The sequence below is a fragment of the Crocodylus siamensis genome, chromosome 1 (assembly GCF_052110815.1).
Source record: "Crocodylus siamensis isolate JL-2025a chromosome 1, ASM5211081v1, whole genome shotgun sequence".
NCBI lineage: Eukaryota > Metazoa > Chordata > Crocodylia > Crocodylidae > Crocodylus > Crocodylus siamensis.
In genome coordinates, this window is record NC_143395.1 from 212,810,406 (window position 1) to 212,830,229 (window position 19,824).

General features: G+C 44.7%; 1 protein-coding gene across 2 annotated transcripts in view; it reads left to right on the top strand.

Annotated features, from left to right (window-relative positions):
• Positions 1 to 7,772: 7,772 nt before the first annotated feature.
• TBX19 (T-box transcription factor 19) overlaps positions 7,773 to 19,824 on the top strand; it is a 35,141-nt gene continuing 23,089 nt past the window's right edge. Inside the window, exon 1 of one of the 2 annotated variants that reach the window (XM_090031580.1) lies at positions 7,773 to 7,993. In XM_090031580.1, the coding sequence (XP_089887706.1) occupies positions 7,797 to 7,993 (197 nt within the window). In that variant the 5' untranslated portion in view covers positions 7,773 to 7,796. The remainder of the gene's footprint in view (positions 7,994 to 19,824) is intronic. The other variant, XM_090031579.1, reaches the window with a different exon arrangement.

Here is a 19,824-nt window from a genome sequence, read left to right on the forward strand (position 1 = left end):
TAGAAACATGTGTGGCCAGCACTGCATTGGAACTGCTGTTTTACTCCCAGTAGTAATGAAAAAGCTAATCTTTCCTAAATCTCTTATAGTTCAATAATCTCCTGAAGTGCCAGATCCATGATTAAAAACACTGATAAGAGCAGCTGTCCTTTTATTCTCTTTTAATTAAGCCTCAGCACAAGGTGGGTGTTTGATTTCCTGAGACTGTTTTGATGAGCGAGGTTAAGTTTCGTTTGGCTGCTGGGACTGAATGTTCAGAGAAGGTTACTCATTCAAGCAGTTCAATGGGTTCTGGGGAGGTGGAAAGATTGAGTCCTGCTCTTGTGGATTTCATTGGATCAAGAAGGGCTGCCTTTTTGCAGGCGTGGGTCTGAAGACAAAAAACAGCTATCCAGTGTCAGGTGCAGAACAGGCCATTTTAATTGCTTTTTTTTTTTTTTTCTGTGGTGTCTCAGCAGCTGTTGGCCAGAAGGTATGGGGTTTGAGTTTAATCGGACAGTAAAATAAGTAATAATCCAATCAGTTCTTAGGTAAGCATTCTCCTTAATACCTAGATAATTTATAATCTTGGGTTTAGGCATTTTCCACTCTGCCATTTTCCCTGACTTCCTTGCAAAGTGTATTAATTCAAAATTGTTCACCAAATAATTCTGCCTTGAATGTTGTGTGTTTTGATTTGTGGCGGTGTCTGATGCTTGTATTTTCTGCTGATCTGGTTGCCAGTCACAAGTCATTAGTTCCTACTTGAATAAGGAATTTCCAAAATCAAGTTTTCAATGCAAAGAATTCAAAACTTAATTTCTATGTGAATATGTACTGCTTTCCCAAATGTCCCAGCTAGTAAAACTGTTCACTGAAATGTTTGCAGACCGTAAATGCTAAAAGCATACAAACGTTAGTCCTGCTGCTGTCTCGTACTCTGCAACTCCATGGAGACTATGGGATAAACCAATTTTAAGTTTTAAAGGCTGTTCCTAGCTTTCTGTGTCTGTCTACCAATGCGGATTCATACTGGAACAAATATCAGACGTAAGGGTAGCATTTCATTTTCCAGACACCAGCATAAATCTGAGAGTAGGTCCAGGAGCTAGAAACTCCTACAGCCAGCTCTGACTCCCTCTGACCTGAGCCTCTTTATGCCTCTGTTCCAATGTTTGTAGAAGAGAAGACAAATTCTTCTTTCTGTGCCTTTGAAGGTAGGTAAAACTGATATAAAAATCTTGGTAAGTATACAGATATCTGGCAAAAAAAAAAAAAACAGCTAAAGGAGACAGGAGTGGAGGAGAGGGAATGACTTCAGAAATTAGGGAACCTAAAAGCAAGTGTTTTTGTTTGTTTGTTTTTTTAAGTATGGAAATTAAAAATTAATGAAGTACAGACATCCCTGACTCTCTTACTCTGTCTATTTGATTTCCTGCATGCATCTTATTTTATTTGGTGGCCTAAGCTATATAGATGTTAATGCATTCTGTTCAAGGTTATATGTCATCTAGGACTTAAAGATATAAGAAGGAATGGAAAGAAATGAGTTAGATTTGCATCTGAGATGCATACTTTAAGGAGAGAATTCCCATCTTGAATGTATCCAAGCTACTTTTGTGAGGGTGTATGAAATCTTATTTATAGTTCACTTTTCTGTCAAATATAGAATAGTTGGCTCAGCATAGCTCTATACTATGCACTGGGTGTGAGGCACTACCTGAGTCTGGATCCTTATATTTGAGCCCTTCTGCCCCCACATCCAGAAACCAACTGGCCTATCTTTTCAACAGATGCAAAAGCATTCCTCTTATCTGCGTTACTCAGAGGTGGAACAGACTTGGTTCCAAGTTTCCCCTTAATTCTTAAGTCTCTCCACCTGGCTAGGATATGACATGGTCCATTTCAGTAGCAAAGTTTTTTGGGTTTTTTTAGGGAATTAACTGCTGACAAGGGGTCTTAAGAGGAAAGTAATTTACATCCTCCTTAATTCTAGCAATGAAATTTTCCCAGTTTTGCTCTGCCTCAATCAGGTTGGTTGTTGCACTCCTCTCTTGCATGCTGTGGAAACAAATGTTCATATGACAAATTTATATAGGAAGAACAGATGCAGAAATTCAGATCTGAAGAAAAATCCCATGCTTTTCTCATGCAGTGTTTCCTAAACTTCAGTGATGTTGAGCCTTGCTTTATGAGGTAAAACCCATGGCTACTGCTACCCATAAATCTTGCTTTGGGTGTTAAAGCCCTATATATTAACATATACATCTTTCATCTCCCCTGCTTACAGCCAGTCCTTAAATAGCTTCCATGGAGATGTGCCCCATGTTTTCCATGCGTGCTGGTCTAGAACTTTATAGCTTGATTCTTCTCTTCTCTTGTGTTTTGATTTGCATTGATATTTAAATTATCTTCATGCATATCTGCATTGGAAGGAAATGAGTAGGAAAGTATACACCTTGTTGTTTTAAGCTTTTTACAAGCTGGGGCATACTTTGCTACATAAGTGCAAAGTGCATCAAGAACCATGACTCCAAAGAACCTTTCCCTCTAAAACTTCCAAAGATGGTGATTAAAAGTTTGACAGCTAGATTCAGTGTTAGGCTTCCAAATAAGCTCCACAATAGAAGTTAAGCTACTGTACCCTTACAGTCTGAACACATCTAGAAAAGTCTGCCTAAATCTAGGCTTCAGCACTGGTTTTGAACCACTCATTTTAGTAATATTGACCTTTGTGTCAGTGCTGCAAAGTACTTTTGTCTTGCCACACACAGTGCTAACTTTCTAAAATGATGTACTAAAGAAAGCTGGTTAAACCCCCAGCATCATCCTCTTCTCCCGTCCCCCCGGCCCCAATTTTTTTTCAGTGTGATTAACAAGAAGCCTGTGAGCCAGTAATCAAGTCCTTGATGAATTTGTGAGGAGCAAATGATTGTCCCTGGGGTTCACCAACAGTTTCCCCAACAGTCTCCCCTCCCACTTTTCTACATCACTACCTTTCTACTTCTGTGGTTTATTGCCATTTGAGTTTGTGCTTTGCTTCACTTCAAAATACAAGATGGGGAGACTGGGTCTGGTTTCCAGAGTTTTTAAGCAGCTACCATTCCAGTAAAAATCAACAGCAATAATGGGGAGTCAGTATCTCTGAAAATCAAATCTTGTACCTTTTTGGTCTAAGTGCCTTGTAGAACTGCTGCTGTAGAAATTATACTCTAAGCGTGTGGCTGAGGTACTGCTGCTGGTAGGATTCATAACTCTGAATTTCCTGAGCAATTAGCTTCCTAATATTTCAAGCTGCACAGAAATCAGTTTTGCATTTAAAGTCTATGGCTTTTAAAATTAAAACAGGAGATCTGTATGCAGGTATTTTGGAACTGATTGAAATTGTGAGCCTTACAGTAAACTTCACCAAAATTCTGAATTTTCAAACAGCCATAATTTATATACCATATTTCTTTTAACATGGGTAAATTGCATATAATAACTAAAAGCCATCTGCATTAAGTGCTTATGTACTTCTGGCACCATTTGAAATTGTGTAGTATATACAAAAAGAACTAATTTAGCCTCTCTTTCCTGTGCTGCAGGAAAAAAAACAACCAAAACCATAAACCTATGAATTCAGCATCTTACAAACAGATTGTTTTTTCCACTTGTCCTTCCAGAAGCCAGATCACCATATTTTAAATATTCCATTGACTTCAATGCACAGTGCAAGAATTCAACACACTGAACCTCAGACTTCAGCTGGCAGTAACTACCGGCTGCATGAATGAAGCTCTATATTGCAACCAACAAGGGAAACTGACTTCTTTGCATGCTGACAGGGTAATTTACCTACTTCATTTTTTCTGGTGGACAACAATTAGAAGGAGTTGCATCAAAGTTAAAGAGAACGGATATGCCCTAAATTTACTTAAACAAACACGGTTTGAAAATAGTAGAGAGAGCTGACCCTGTGGTGAAAATACCTGGGCTCAGTCTAAAATACAGCTACTGGGAACTGCAGGTACTATTTTTTTCTATGGTAAACAAGTCTTTATAGTCCTGCATTGCATGAAATCACTGCCGGCCTGGAGTTCTGCTGTTCTGGGAGCTGGAATCCAGGGCTGTGGCTCTACTGTGGTCAGTGGGACTATTTGCAGGCTTTTCATCACCAACAAGGGATGTAGGATCTGATCTTTTTTCCTTAAGGGCAGTGTACTAATCAAGCTGTTGGCATGCAAGGGCTGATGCACTTTGGAAGGTGTACCCTAGGGTCTGATGGGCTCTTAAAAAGCGTGCCAGACTTCTATTCATCTATTGCATAAATGTATCCCTCACAATGGAGTAATTAAAAAAAAAAAAAAAATAGAGCCTTCCAGCTTCTCAGAATTATAGGTATAAAAGCCCATTAAAGGCTATCAAATAAAACGGTTATAATGTTCTCAGTCAAGTTATTTTTGAGTGACAAAAAAAAAAATCAGACTATTTTTCAAAAATAAATCGCAACTGCTGTTTTATCCTATATCTGTGCTATAGATCTTGTTCACACCCTTTTGACATTTTTCATACAGTAAAAGCTAAAGTCATAAAGGGGATGTAGATGCCTGATGGCCTATTTAGGTACCTACATTCCAAATGTAGATGCCACTGGCATTCATCCAAACCCTTGCCTAACCCTGAAGGCCCCTAAACGCCTTCAGTGCCTAACTCCTGACGGCACTGTGGTATTTGGCACATGCAGTAGGTCTCCACTACAAAGTTTTGTCACCATACCAATATTATTTAGGGATATGGAAAGAACATAGTCCCTTTTAGCTGACCGACCTAGGGCAGTAATGTCCCCAGTCTGCACAAAGGTCTGCTGACAGCAAAAGGCTTCTGCCAAGCTTTTAGCTGCTGTCATCTGGGGAGGCAGTCTAATGATGCTAACAGAAAAATCTAGTCTGCCAGCGTATGCTGCATCTCCAAGAGATGCACAGATAGTGGCAGCAGTTTGGTATACACAGGCCTAGAGCACTACTTGGATTCACAGAAGAGTCATTCCCTGACTCTCTCGCTGTGAGGCCTAATTTAGTAGGTGTGTTTTGGATTCCACATAAAACATACCTTTCACCCAGTAGCTCTGGTTACAGCATTCACCACTAGAGACCAGGTTCAGGGTGCAGAAAGACATAAAAGCCTGTGGTAAAAGACTCCAAGCTCCCTGGACACTCCATCGCTGGCCTCAGGATTGCTGGTCTTGGTCAAGAAAAAAATTGAAAACCAGTTTGAACAGGGAAAGGAGAAACAAGAAATCATCCACAAACTGGACTATGTTAAGTAAAGTTTAAATAGGGACTACAGATTCATTTCCATTTACCTGGATTAACTTTGTGATCCCTTTGTTCCTATGGGTTTACAGCTTGTTTGCTTGACTCTCCTAGCCTGCCTCCATCCCCCCTTTCTCCCCTCTCTGTCTTTTCTGCTCTTTTGTATTCTAATTCATTCTCTCTCCTATCCTCTCCTTTCTGTATGTCCTTTTCATAGCATCTGATGAAGTGATCTTCAGCCCATGAAAGCTTGTGTGTGCTCTCTCTTTTACCTAGTTTATAAAAGGGCATATCTGCCCTGCCTTTTGCAGGGCCTCTTCTTCCAGAGGAGTCCCAAACCTATTTTTTTTTTTTTCATGAGTGTCCTGATTACCAAGATATGCTAGGGTGAGGTGTTCTTATCTCCTCCTGCTCGCTTTGTATAAAACACTTGAATATTCACTGGAGCAAGCCAGGCACTGGAGCCAAGCTCTCCTCTTCAGGTGACTGTTTTAAACACTAAGCTGTACAGTCCTTCTCTTGGCAAGTGAATGTTTAAGTTGCTCCACTTAAAAAATACCTAAAGTCCTGAAAATGCTTAGGTGTTTAGCATTTACAGTCCAGTCTACAAGAAGGACAGAGAGCCCCACAGCCTGGTGGATGGTTTCCTAGTGGATGGTCCCCTAGTGCCTCAGAGAGGTGGGAAGAGGTGGTGTCAAACCTTCAGAGGCAAAAAGGTCTCAAGCTAGATCCTCCAGATTCCAAGCAGATGCTGTTAAGTAAGAAAAGGGGCTCCTTGTCCTGGCTGGGCTCTGTGCAGGGTGAGATGTGGTCTGATCAAGCTTGCCAGATAGGCATCTACCCACCTACCTTACCTGTGGGAACCTATTTTTGTGAGTCTCCGTGGGTGCGCTTACATATTCATTAATGCACTGTAATTATGGCGCATTAAGTTCAGTACCTGTAATAACAGGAACTAAATATACCTTAAGTGGTGGTACTGTGCATTAGCACTGATGAATGCGATTTGTGTGACACTTAATGTGCATTAGCCCAGTTTTTGCCAGCTGCGCTAATGCGCGGTAGCATTAGTCTTCTGTGCATCAAGCATCTTGTGTAGATGTGCTCAGTGACGCTTAGCTATGAGCCACTCACTGCTGTTGGGATTTAGGCATGTTGTCAGCAGAAATTTAGATGTGAGGGACTTGACTTTGGTATTGAGTGAGTTTTCGTGCCTACAGGGCGAGAAAAGGGTTTTCTGAGACCTAGGCACATAATGAGGCGTTAGGACACCTAAAGAGGCACCTAAAATGGCATTAGGACACCTAAGCCTTCCTTATTCTAGACCAGGGGTGATCAACCCTTGGCCAATGGGCAAGCATGTCATCCAGCCCATGGGGCAATTAACACTGAAACTGCTTCCCTACCACCAAATGTCAAAGCCCTGGGAACCAGATGACATGGCCCCATGCATAGGATCTAGTTGGTACACATGGAGATAAAGGCAGGGCAATGGGCCTGTGGCAATGTGCACAATGGATGCACGTGGGGGGGTGGGGTCTGATCCAGCATGCGTGAGGGTAGGGCTGGGGGTGGCTGACCCAATCTGGTCCATGGGTTGGTAGGCTGAGGCTGGTTTGGAGGCCTCAGTCCAGTGTGCGCTGTGCAGGGCAGTGGGCCCAATAGGCACATGTAGAGTTGAAGAGGGGGTTGCAGGCCCAATCCAGCATGTACAGTATGGGGTTGTGCGCCAGATTGGGTCCTGATCCCGTGTGCTCTTGGTCAGGCCTATGGACTGGATCTGGCCCACAGACCAACCCCACATCACTCATCTGGCCCACGGGGCCAACAGCTTGAACATCCCTGATCTAGAGCAAAGTGCATGAGGACCTTTTATTATTACTTTATTTTAAGAATCCAGAAGAGTGGGGCAGGCAGTTCTGTGTTTATAACAAAAATATAACGCCAGCATTTTTCTGTAACAGCCTTGACTGTTGCCTGCTTGCTTCCTACCTTCAGCGGGCATTCACATCACCATGAATGCAATTTCCATGCATTGTTTCAGTCTGGAAATGAAATATTTTTTCATTAATGGAAACCTGGTTCTCAAGCAGAACAATTAGACCCACTTCAGGTTGGAAAAAAAGATAAAAGCCTGCTAATTTGGATGGAGGACTCTTCTTTTGAGGCAGCCAATTGCGTAATCAGATTGCCACCCACCTGACCTGACAAGTAATTAGAAGATAGCCCTCTTTTTGTATGTACGTGTGTATGTAAACCTTAACACACTGGTGTCACTGTCCCATTGTGACTTCTAAGGGCTGAAGAACAAGTCGGTGGCAAACGAACAAGAAGAGCAGAGTTGTTAGCTTGTAGCTAATTAATTGGCTTGGGTTTAAGTCTACTTAGGTTTTGTTGGTGGTTTGTTTTTTTTGGTGGGGGGGGTTTATTTTATTTTTTTTGTGTTTGGGGTTTTTTTTGGTTTGTTTTGTTTTGGGTTTATTTTTTTTTTAGCCACCTGAAGTTAATGACAGTAAAGTCACCATGGCTGATTTGGGGTGTAAGAAGCCCAGTGACTGCACAGTCTCCAGGCTCCTCAATGTTGTGGAGAACGAACTCCAGGCTGGGAGAAACAAAGGGGACCCCACTGAGAAACAGCTCCAGGTGGTCTTAGAAGATGCTGCACTCTGGCAGAGGTTCCGGGAAGTCACTAATGAGATGATCGTGACCAAGAACGGCAGGTGAGTGCTGCACTCTCCCTTGTGTAATTAGTGTATATGACAGTATTAGCGGACTACTAGCAACTGCAGGCTAAAGAAAACCAGTGCAATTGTAGAATGTTGTTAATGCTGCTTGTGCATTGTGTATCCTGTGCAGTGAGGGAAAGGAAGCATGCAAAGTCTCTTAAAGCCAGAATACACGTTGTTGAGGAGGGTTCATGTTCCCTTAGACATGTGTACCAGCCATTCCCACACCCTTATATTCCTGGCTGTAAGATACATTAGAAGAAGTTATTTATTGCTGTGAGACTACAGAATGGTAAGGGACTCTCAATAGGAGAAAGCCCCTCCCACCTCCAAGGCTACTGTGGGCTTTCACCCACTTTGCAAATTGTTCAGCCTGAAAAATACCTAAGTTCTCATACAGCATCTTTTCATTTGTGGATCTCAAAGTAGATCAGAGTTGTTCTCCCCGTTTTCTGGTCAGGGAAACCAAGATGTGAAGCAGCGGACCAATCTGAATAACAAGCTTATAGTAGATCTGGGATGAGAACCCAGAATGTACAGCTCCCACTCTGGTGGCCCAGTCAATGATCCATGAGTCTGCTGCCACATAGTTACAGATGCCAGTATGCAGAATTCATATGAGAACAACCGCCTCACCATAGTGCGCACACACTATTTATGCAACGGCAGTAACAAGGCTTGGCTGCTGACCCTTGCTTGTTTGCTGTGAACTTGGAACTTAGGTAAATGATTCATTCTCAGAGTCTTAGGAAGACAAAATGTCATTCTGGAAGTGGATCATGCTTCTAATTCAGTGTGTATGGCACTCTCCAAAATGCAAGAGAAGTTCCTGAGTTCAGAATCCTTGTGCCAAGTTGGGCGCTGGCCTGGAAGAGACTAATCTCAAGGAACTTCTAACCTAGAGTGGGCAAGCAATCCAGTTACCCCTGTAACCTGCTGGGGTTTGATCACAAAACCGCATGGGGAATTTCGTGGTACATGTTTCCTTTGCTAAGTTGTACCCAAGATATTTTATAGAAGATATGCATGTTTAGGAGGAATTTTGACAGATGAGGAGGTAGATCTTATCTATATTCAGAAGTTGCATCTAGTTAATAACATTGCTTTTTAAACTGATATAGTCAAGAGAGAGCAAACTCCCATGTGGATATTTAGTGTAGTATAGAAATGGTTTATTTCAGTGTAGGCTAATCTGATCCCAAATCAAAATAAACCAAATCTATATGATTTTGATTTAAATGGAAATAAGATGGGTTGGCATCAATTTATCTAAGCAGGTTTAAAATCACACCCTTATTTAAAATATCAAAAATTCCTAGTTTAGATCAATGCAAACAATCAGTGTAGCATACAGTATTTACCACTACATATAATAACATATATTCTTACATATACACACCTTCCCGTAAAAACTGGGGTGCATGTATTAAGTGGGGAAGCTGATTTTGCCATATGCAAGAAAATACAGTAATATTTTTACCAGTGTTAAAGTATACGAGTGAGTGTGTGTGTGTAATGACTTTTGTCATAGTAAATCTGTCCTTGTCCAGTGCTCATGGTGAATTTTTTTATTGAGAGTGACAAGTTTTCCAGTCACTGAAATCTTTTAGGCTGTGTTCCAAACTGTGTGTTCATATTCGTCCTGATCCTGCTTCTACAGAAGCCCACTAGAGTTGTCCCTAACTTCAGTGGGAGCAGGAACAGATCCTTTCTGTAATAGCAAAGCCAGGGTGTCTTACAAAGAGAATAAACAACAGTGTTCTTTGATTTACAGTTCTCATCTAAAGCTCATTGTTCAGCTCTCATCATGTTCGGGACTTTTAGCCTGCATGATATGTCAGTAAAAGGTGTTCTTTACAGTTTTAAAGGTACATGTCATTAAGTTAACCAGACTGCAGGCAAAGGAAATATAGACATGCCATGGACTATATACCAATGGAAAGAATCTTGTACTAGTCTGCAAACAAGAGATAAAATGGGAGCTGAGACAGCTTTTTCATTCCCTGATCCCCCTCAGCATGACTCTTAGCCCTTTACAATTTGGGGTATCTTAAACAACAGAGCATGGGTGACTGTTGCCTCCTGAGTCTGGGTGGGCACATGCAGACGCTGTTGGCGGCAGGAGTGGAGGTGGCAGTCACTTGCAGATGCCATTGGTGGGTGCCCACAGTGCCGTTGGTGGTGTGAATGGCCCTGTCAGGGGGTCACATGCCCCCCACCCCCCGTGCTCCTCCTTCTAGCTGCCTGTGCAACACAGCAAGATGGTTTTTCTCAAAAGTGAATGATACTGATCTACTTCCCTTGAAGTTACTGGAAAAACTCCCATTAACTTTTAAGAGAGAAATATTGAACTCTTGAAAACCCCATCCTAGAGCTTTTAGGAGCTTTATGAATATCCGGGAATAATTCATGATGCACTGCGGGGCCAGTCATTATTACTATCTTGAGAAACTAAGACGTTGCAGCATGGGTGATGCGTAGGGAGTGCATGCAGGTGCACATGCACCCCCTGAGTGTGGCAGTGTACCCCCTACAAAAAGGCAGCACCTGTGGGCGGTGGCCACACGCCACCCCTTCCCCACCACAACCAGCAGCGTCTGCAGGAGCTCCCACTTACTGCCACCGCGCTCCTGCCGCTGCTATGCCCCCCGCCCCAGTGGCTGGGAGCACACGTCATTCATGCATTTGCAGTGAAGTGATTTGGCCTCCACACATTAAATAAGAGGCCGATCCAGTGCAGAACCATACAATGCTGTATTGGTAAGCTGTAAAATAATAATCTGTATGACTTTATGCTGCCTAGCAGGCATTCTGCAGTAGGTGCAGGTATTACCAAAATATCATAAATGACCAAACTGTGTATGGATTTTCTGAGTGCCCATGATGTTTTTTCACAATATCCGATGAAGTGAACTCAAGTTCACAAAAGCTTGTATGCATGCCTTCTCTATCTTAGTTAGTCTATAAGAAGTATCTCTACCTGCCTTCTGCCTGACTTCAGACTAATACGGCTAATGACCTCTCCCTGCTCATGGTGAATAGAATGTGAGGGTTTGAGACTTTGATACTATAATTGAGATATATATTCAATAATGTGATGCTATCTTACAGTAATTTAACTGGCAGAGCAAAAATACGTGTGTGCAGAAGTTAGATGAATGCACCCTAGAAGTGTCAAGTAATAAATTGATATTCCATAAAACACATAGCACTCAAATGGTGATGAATGCTGCTGTGATGCAGACACAGGTGGAGTCACTACCATGTTTATTCTGCTGGTGTGCGTTCTGTTTTGTATTAGAATTCAAGCCATTTTGATTTCAAGGCTTTTATCTGTAGTACTTACATGACCCACACCATCCCAGTCCCACTGATTTCACTGTCTTTAATATATTTCCTCTCATGCAAACCTGTGAGGAGGGGAAGTGCTCTTATCCTGTGGTTTGGGCTGGGAATGGAGGCACAGAGCGCATTCCCATGGGTGCTTCTGGGAAGCTGTCCCCGCCCACTCGCTCCTGCTCTACAGATGCCGAACCCCAGCAATGAGGCAGTGTAGCCACCTTGGATCAACCCTGAGTGTGTGGCTCAATGCTGTGCTAGGGCTTGCAGTCTTCAATGTAGTGCATGCAGGCTCAGGGACACACTAGAAAGAAGATGCATTGTATTTGGAGATTGGGAGCATGAGGCATATGAAGGGACAGGAAGAATCTATTTCATGGTGGTGCACCTGGGCATGTCATTGAGGCAGTGGACATACCATAAGTGTCATGCTGGAACAAGCAATCGGGGGTCATAGTAGTGAACAAGGTATGGCAGCAGGAACTAGTTCTAGGTCTTTCAAGTTACAGGTTAGCACAGCAGTGTAGGGACACAGTGGCAAAGTGGAAGCAGTGACTTCTTGTTTACAAATGTAAATGCAAATATGCAGCTGTTATCTACAGCTGTTGTTTTTTTTTAACTCCCTTCTCCCCAAATTGTTGCCCAAGGTGGTTGCCCCTATTTTTCCCCCCCATTTATGTCACTGGGTTAGCACCTGTCTCCTTTGGACCACAGGGCCATTTTTTTTCTGCTCAAAATAGCCAGAAGAGAATCACCTTCAAAGCAAAGATTCCCACCTCCATCTATTGGGTAGCATTTTCTGTTTCTCTACTAGCTTTACCAGTTGGGCAAACTTTGGCTATAAGACATACAGTTGTTATATTCTCTAGCTCTACAGGACACACATTCACACTAACCCTTTCCTGAGTTGCAAGTGTAACTCAAATAGTTTAAGCACATTGATGATTCTGAAGCATTCTAGTATTCAAGTGATGGGGGCCATCTTCAGTATCTAAGAAAGAGTTTTCTCATTTCTTATGAGTGTGGAAAATTGGAAAAAATTACACTTTTGTCATTACAAAAATATTTTTGTAGCTTTTTTCCAGCAGCTCTGGTCCCTCAGTAGAAGGCATAAGAATCTGGAACAGGGCAGAGATAATTTTAGGATCAGAAATGCATAAGTGAGCAATCTAGTACAAATTCTTTATCGTTTGGGGAAGTTACAAAATTTTCTAAATCTTCCCTCTAGCCTCAGTTCAACAAAGCATTTAAATACCTGCTTTAAGTCCTTTAAACTTCAGTGACTGTCTGTATTTGGATATAAGAACACGCCTAAAACCTTTATCAGTCTGGGGCCAAAATGAAGAACATAAGCTCTTTAGTAATTATTTCCCAACATTGATATTGGACCCATGTCCATATGAGTATTGTATTATATAAAACATATTCTCAACCCTATTGTTTTCTGTGTGCAGATGCTTATTAGATTCATAGATGCTAGGGTAGGAAGGGACCTCAACAGATCTTCAAGTATGACCCCCTGAGGAAGTCTTGCAAGAAGGCCCTTTTTGGGTATGGATAAGCCTGGTAAGTGTTTGGGCCTTGTTACACAATGCAGATTTTAAGCTTCTCAAATGTCGATCAGTGTTCCGAGTAGTTGCATGTTCACACTAAAACCCTTCTCTGACTGTCCCCAACCTGCAGAGCTATGACTTACCACTAGAGGGATGGTGAGCATGGGCCTAAGAGCTACGGTTGTGAGTTGTCCACACAGAACAGGAAGGGAGAGGACACTGCACCCTGGGATGATGGAGGATTGAAACTTGAGCAGCTTATCTCTGGGGAGTCATGGAATGTGAGCTGGCTAACATAAATCAGAGTGAAACCTGCCATGGAGTGGCAGAACTTTAAAAAGCCTAAAGGGTGCTTAAAACTAAGCCAATGACACTAAGATGTGGGGGGATGTGGGTGCACTAGAAGGGTGCAATAGGCTACAAGCTGACCTTGACAGGTTGCAACGGTGGGCGGATGAGAATAGGATGGGGTTTAACAAGGTGTTGCACATGGGGAGGAAGAACCGGCACCACACTTACAGGTTGGGGAACTCCCCTCTTGCCAGCACGGAGACGGAAAAGGATCTTGGAGTCGTCATTGACTCCACGATGAACATGGGCTAGCAGTGTGGGGAGGCAGTCAAGAAGGCCAACCGTACCCTGTCATGCATCCACAGATGCATCTCGAGCAGGTCCAGGGAGGTGATCCTCCCCCTCTATGCGGCACTGGTCAGGCCGCAGCTGGAGTACTGCGTCCAGTTCTGGGTGCCACACTTCAAGAGGGACGTGGACGATATGGAAAGAGTCCAGAGGAGGGCCACTCGTATGATCAGGGGTCAGCAGGGCAGGCCTTATGAGGAGAGGCTACGGGACCTGAACCTGTTTAGCCTCCACAAGAGAAGGTTAAGGGGGGACCTTGTGGCCTGCTACAAACTGGTCAGGGGGGATCAGCAGGTATTGGGGGAGTCCCTGTTCCCCCGTGTGCTGCCAGGAGTGACCAGGAATAACGGTCACAAGCTGGCGGAGGGTAGGTTTAGATTAGATATTAGGAGGCGCTACTTCACAGTCAGGGCGGCTAGGGCCTGGAACCGGCTTCCAGGGGAAGTGGTGCAGGCTCCTAGCCTGGGGATTTTTAAAAGGAAGTTAGATGAGCACCTTGCCGGGGTCATCTGACCCCGGTGCTCTTTCCTGCCAAGGCAGGGGGTCGGACTAGATGATCTACCTAGGTCCCTTCCGACTCTAGCTACTATGAAACTATGAAACTACTTTTACATATCTTGATGTGTGGGCAGTCCAGGGGCTAAGAAGCCCCTTAGTTGGTAGCGGCTGGAGAAAATATTATTTGGGAGGGCTGAGGGCTGTTGCAAGGCCAGCACACACTGGTGCTGTATGTGGCGGTGGTGCTGGGTGCAGTGCCGCAGCAGTGCGGCATTGCAATAGTGCTGAGTGGCACCAGGCACTTCAGGTTGGCAGCACCATGGTGCTGCTGCTGTTGCTGGCCACTGCAAAATTAGTTGGGAGGGGCTAAGCACCTTTAGTCCTGGCCTTCCACCACCTATGACCTTAGCCATCTACAATTAACGTGTAACAAATCCCTTTAAGTGTTTCACATTTTAACTGAAGATTCGCTGTGGTCTGCTTGGGCTTCTGCTAGTTTCCTTCCTCATTTCCTGTGAAGACATATGTGGCATAAAGCTGGGTTCCATCCATAACTGATGAACTTGCCTATTGGATGAACAGGACTGCCGTTACCAGGGTCTGGTACAAAGCCCATGGAAGTCAATGAAGAATGCCCACTGGCTGCCTCAGGCTTTGAATGAGGCCCTCTTTCCACAAAAATGCATGCTCACTGAACATGCTTCCTGTGCAGTACATTTGTGCTCCCAATGTCTAGAAGTAGTTTTGCATCATGGACTGCTTTTGTTTTCTTGTTTTAAGTGTTTTTTGTATTTGTTACACATTAGGCTGGTTTGCACGTGTTAATGTACACACAGAATAGCAACACACATACCTCGTGTTTATCCATCTTGTAAATCAACCTACTGTTGCTCCATAGCTACAATGCATTTTGCCTTAAAGCTTTGCCAGAGCTCAGCTCCTGGGCTTACTTCTCCTTACCTACTCCTCCACCCCTCCTTTTGGGGGATTTAAGTTGGGAGCTGGTATAGTTTAGCACAGTCACCTGGACCTGACTTATGTTTTCAAATTATGAATATACCAGTGATTCCAATATACCTATTGTTAACACAAGTTCTTGAATGAGTGCCAATAAAATCTTTCTGCCCTATGTCATCCCGCTGTATCAAAGAGAAATGACATTTGCAACACTTTTAGATAGTTTTCAAACCCTTAACTTTTAAGAAACTTTAAAGCCAATACATTTTTGGAAAAGAAAAAAAAATCCATCTTACTGCCCTGTAAGATGAAGAGAAACATCAGGCAGGAAATGGGATGGCAAGAAAGAGAAGAGAAGCCAGTCCCAGCAGCAGAAAGGGTGCAGTCAGTCAGGCAAGTGAAGCCCAAGGTGGTCTGAAGATGATACACAGGGGGACTGCAAGAGAGAATAGGAGATGGAACAATATTCAACAAAAAGGAAGGATACCTAGGAGATAACCTGAGCTTCACACCACACCAGGAAGAGTCAAATTGCTTATGTGACTGGAGGAAAAGAAAAGAGAAATTTTTAACTTACTAAGAAAAATCTAGGGCGGAAAAGGGTCCTCATGGGAACAGAGGAAAATCCACAGATTTTTTTCTTTATGCCTCTACATATGACACTGCCTGATTCCTGTTGGAGTGGATCAAAGATGCCAAGCTCCAGAAGATTCTTAGAAGAATGGAGGCTCAGGGGAACTTCAGTAGATTTTGTTCTGGTCCTTGGAGCTTATGAAATTGAAGAGGTAGTTCAAGGGCTCATGCTATGAAGATGCTTTAGGAATATCCACTCACTGAAAGTCATTCATAGAAAGAGGCCTCTCCTTGATGGATGAACTTCACTTGAGTACCAGATAAGACCCATATGGGGCACGGCATGCACCTGTGGCACAGGGAAGTCCATGGGTCAGATCTGGCCCACAGGCCCCTTTGCCCATCCCCTCCTGCAGCATACCTGATCCAGCAGCTGCTCCAGCTGGTCTGGGACCCACACTGCATGCTTTGTGGATCCTGGAATGGCTGAAACAGGCACCAGATGTAGTCAAGTAGACATTGTACTGCACATAGTTGCTGCCCCAGCCGGTGTGCACCACAAGTGGTGCTTGCTCTGGGATGTGTGTCACACAGAGCCTGCTCCAGCCAGTTTGGCACCCAATCTGCATGTGGTGCTTGCAGGCATGGGTCCTGGACTAGCTGGATCAGCCACTGTGTGCAGCTCAGTCCCAGAGCTGTTGGGGCAGGTATCCATTCCACAAGGCTCCTATTCCAGCCATGCTGGGATCCACACTCATGGCTGACTGGTGCCACCTTGGTCAAAGGAGGCATGTGCCACCCCAGCAACCAGACCATAGCCATCCCCCTGCCACCAACACTCCTGCTGCCATTTGTGGTCAGTCACCATGCCCCCCCAGTCTCAGGAGGCACAAATCCTTCATGCTTTGAAGGCCAACCTGAAGAAGTGTAACATTAACATCAATACTAGGGAGACTCAAGCACTGAAAAGTCCCCACTGGCACCATGATGTACAATAAGGCATCAATCATTCCCGCAAACTCACTTTGCTATGGAGGCAGATGGATGCGACAGACGAAGGGGAAGAGCTGTGACCCGATGTCACCAGGATTTACTCCTACCTCCAGTAACTATTTGCCACATCTGCAGTCAAACATGTGGACCTCAAACCAGACTCTTCAGTCATATACTGACTCATCAATGATTTCCCTATTTACTGGAAGACTCTCATGATTGTATTGTATTGAGGGACTGCTATCCACAACAACTGATGAGCTGCTAGTTCAGGGGCAGGCAAAAGTATGGCCCTCGGGCCATATTCAGCCTGCCATTTGATTGGATCTGGTCTGTGGGCAGATGAATGGATCTGGCAGGCACCTGCCCAGGGCTGCTTCTGGAGTGCTGGGTGCTCTTTCTCTTCCTTTGGGCCGAAGCTGCCACCAGCCTGAACCCATGTGTAGCTGTAACACACCTCTTCCCTTCCCCCACTTTGCCTGAAGCCCTGGCCTGGAAGCTGTTGGTCGCTTTTGGGGCAGCTATTGATGCGGCAGGAATCTTCCATGTCTGGACTGCGGGAGAGAAGGGGCACTAAGGCTGCAGGTAGGTGGATGCTGGCCACGGGGCTGGTGGTGGAGCATGTTAAAATGGCAGGCGGGTCACAGACCTGGGAGAGAGGGACAGGGTGGGGGGGACACAGAGAGGTGTGGCCCTTGACAGGTCACCAAAAGTCATTAAGTGGCCTGCCAATCCAAATCATTGCCTACCTCTGTGTTAGTTCAACTAAAACTGGCTTCCCTGCCATCTAGTGGCTAGGTGTGATGCCTACTGACAGCAACAAGCTTGATAGAGCAGTTTCAGAGTTGTTAGGATCAGAAGGGACTTAAGTAGATCATCAAATCTGATCCCCTGTCCTGGGCAGAAAAGACCGCTGGGGTCATATGAAAACCCCCAAGGTAGGGGAGAGCACCACCTCCGTTGGGAGCCCATTCCAGAGCCTGGCAACGCTTACCATAAAGAAGTTCTTCCTGATGTCTAACCTGAATCTGCTCTCCATCAGTTTGTGGCCGTTGTTCCTGGTTATTCTAAGGGTTGCCCTGGTAAACGGAGCTTCTCTGATTTCTTGCTGCCCCCCTGCGGTGAATTTGTAAACAGCCACGACATCACCTCTCAGCCTTCTCTTGCAGAGGCTGAAGAGATCCAGGACCCTCAGTCTCTTCTCATAGGGCTTTACCTGCAGGCCCCTAATCATATGAGTGGCCCTCCTCTGGACCCTCTCAAAGTTGTCCACATCCCTCTTGAAGTCCGGTGCCCAGAACTGGATGCAGTACTCCAGCTGTGGCCTGACCAATGCTGCACAGAGGGGAAGATTATGTCCCCTTCTTTCCATGGTGTAAATTTATTAGAATCAAAATCCAGGGTAAATGGCTCTATGAATTGTCAAGTGTATGTGTTACATCACAGGGGGGTGAAAGCTGCAGGGATGGTGGCCCCTGGTGAGGCTGCAAAACCTGCCAAGTTTCAAGGAGATGAGGTGCAGTTCCCCCCAAACCCCTGCACTTAAGTTGCTAACAGGCAAAACTCATGACATGGGTGACACTGTGTATTAAGCAAGATGAAAGCTGCAGGCTTGCTAGCCCCTGCTGTGGCCGTGAAGCCTGCCAGCTGTTGAGGAGACCGGTGCAGGGCTTCTGGGGCCCTGCACCCCTAGCTGCTGACAGGCAAAACTCGTAACATGGGTACTTGTGCAACTGACTGTCTGTCTTGGGGCAGTTGATTGTCTGTATTGATTATTTCCTCTCCTTAATCTGTGGTTTAGTAGGTGTTAATTAGATGTTAACAAGTTAATTAGCAAAGATTAACACCTACCAAAAAAGCCAGACTAAGGAGAGGAAATAATCAATACAGACAATCAACTGCCCCAAGACAGAGACAAGTGCTTGTGCAACTAACTATGTCATGAGTTTTGCCTGTTAGCAGCTAGAGGTACAGGGCCCCACGGGCCCATCACATTCTCATGGATGGGGGAGGGGGGGTCCCAGAACCCCCCCTGCACCTATCTCCTTGACAGCTGGCAGGTTTCATGGCCTGAGCAGGGGCCACCACCCCTGCAGTTTTCACCTCCCTGTGTTGTAAGACATACATGTGACATGAGTTTTACTTTCAAGAATTTGGGGTGCAGTTCCCCCTGAATCCCTGCACCAATCTTCTTGAAACTTGTCAGGCATCATTCTCTCAGCAGGGGCCACAACTCCTGCAGGTTTCATGCAGATAGGACAAAAAACAACAAAGTTATAGATATTTCATTGATTTCCCCATTATACCCTATGGCTGGATCTCCAAGGTGGCTCCGAAGCTTCGGAGCTGCTTCAGCTGGATCGAAGTGGGAACCCAGTCTGGAGCTCTGGATCGGATTGCTGGCATCTGAAATGGCTGCCTACTCACACAGGCCTAATGGCTGGGACCTGCAGCACCAGGAAGGCATGGTGGAGACCCCTGGAGGCATCGACTCTGTAGTGCGGAGCAGCAGCAAAGATTCCTGGAGGCAGTGGCCAGAGTAGTCAGTGCTCCCTAGCATACATTGCAGCCTAGCAGTACTCCCCAGCCTCAAAGAGGTAGCAGCTGTGGTGCAGGCCTTCCTACCCAGCACGTACTACTTCGGCTGAGCCCCTGGAATGGAGTGGCAAGCCCTAACAGTGAGGAGCAACTGGGCCTCCAAGGTGTGCCTCCCTAACCAGCACTGGCTATCTCGGTTGCCTTAGCTGGTAGAGTCCCTGGATGGCAGCCCTGGGCAAGTCTTCCTTCCCAACTGGCTGGGCTAGGTGGTAGCTCCCTTGGTTAGTTTGCCTGTGACTGTGATCTGTTTTGCATTATAATTAAAGTTTAACAGTTAAGTTTTCTTAAGTTGTATGTTTGCTCCTCTTTTCCCTTGTAATAATTTGTTTTAGTTTAACATTTGCTTGCAAGGGGTGAAGTTTGTTCACATTAGAACACCCAGTTAACTTTATTTTCCCAATTTCTGGCTGGGGGCTCAAGCTAAATTAGTAAATGAGGTGTAAAGCCCCAAAATTTGAATCTAGCCCTGGTTATTGCCATGCAAGTCTGGAAGAGGGGTTAGAGGAAAACTGACAGAGAAAAGAAGGCAATCGCTAAAATTGGTGAGATCAGGAGTTAAAAAAACTATATAGTTGGTGACCTAAATTTAAGAAAGGAGAAATATCATGGTCCAGGTAACTGCAGACTTATTTGTCTGAGCAGAGTTTAAAACAAACTTTGAATAAAAGAATAAGT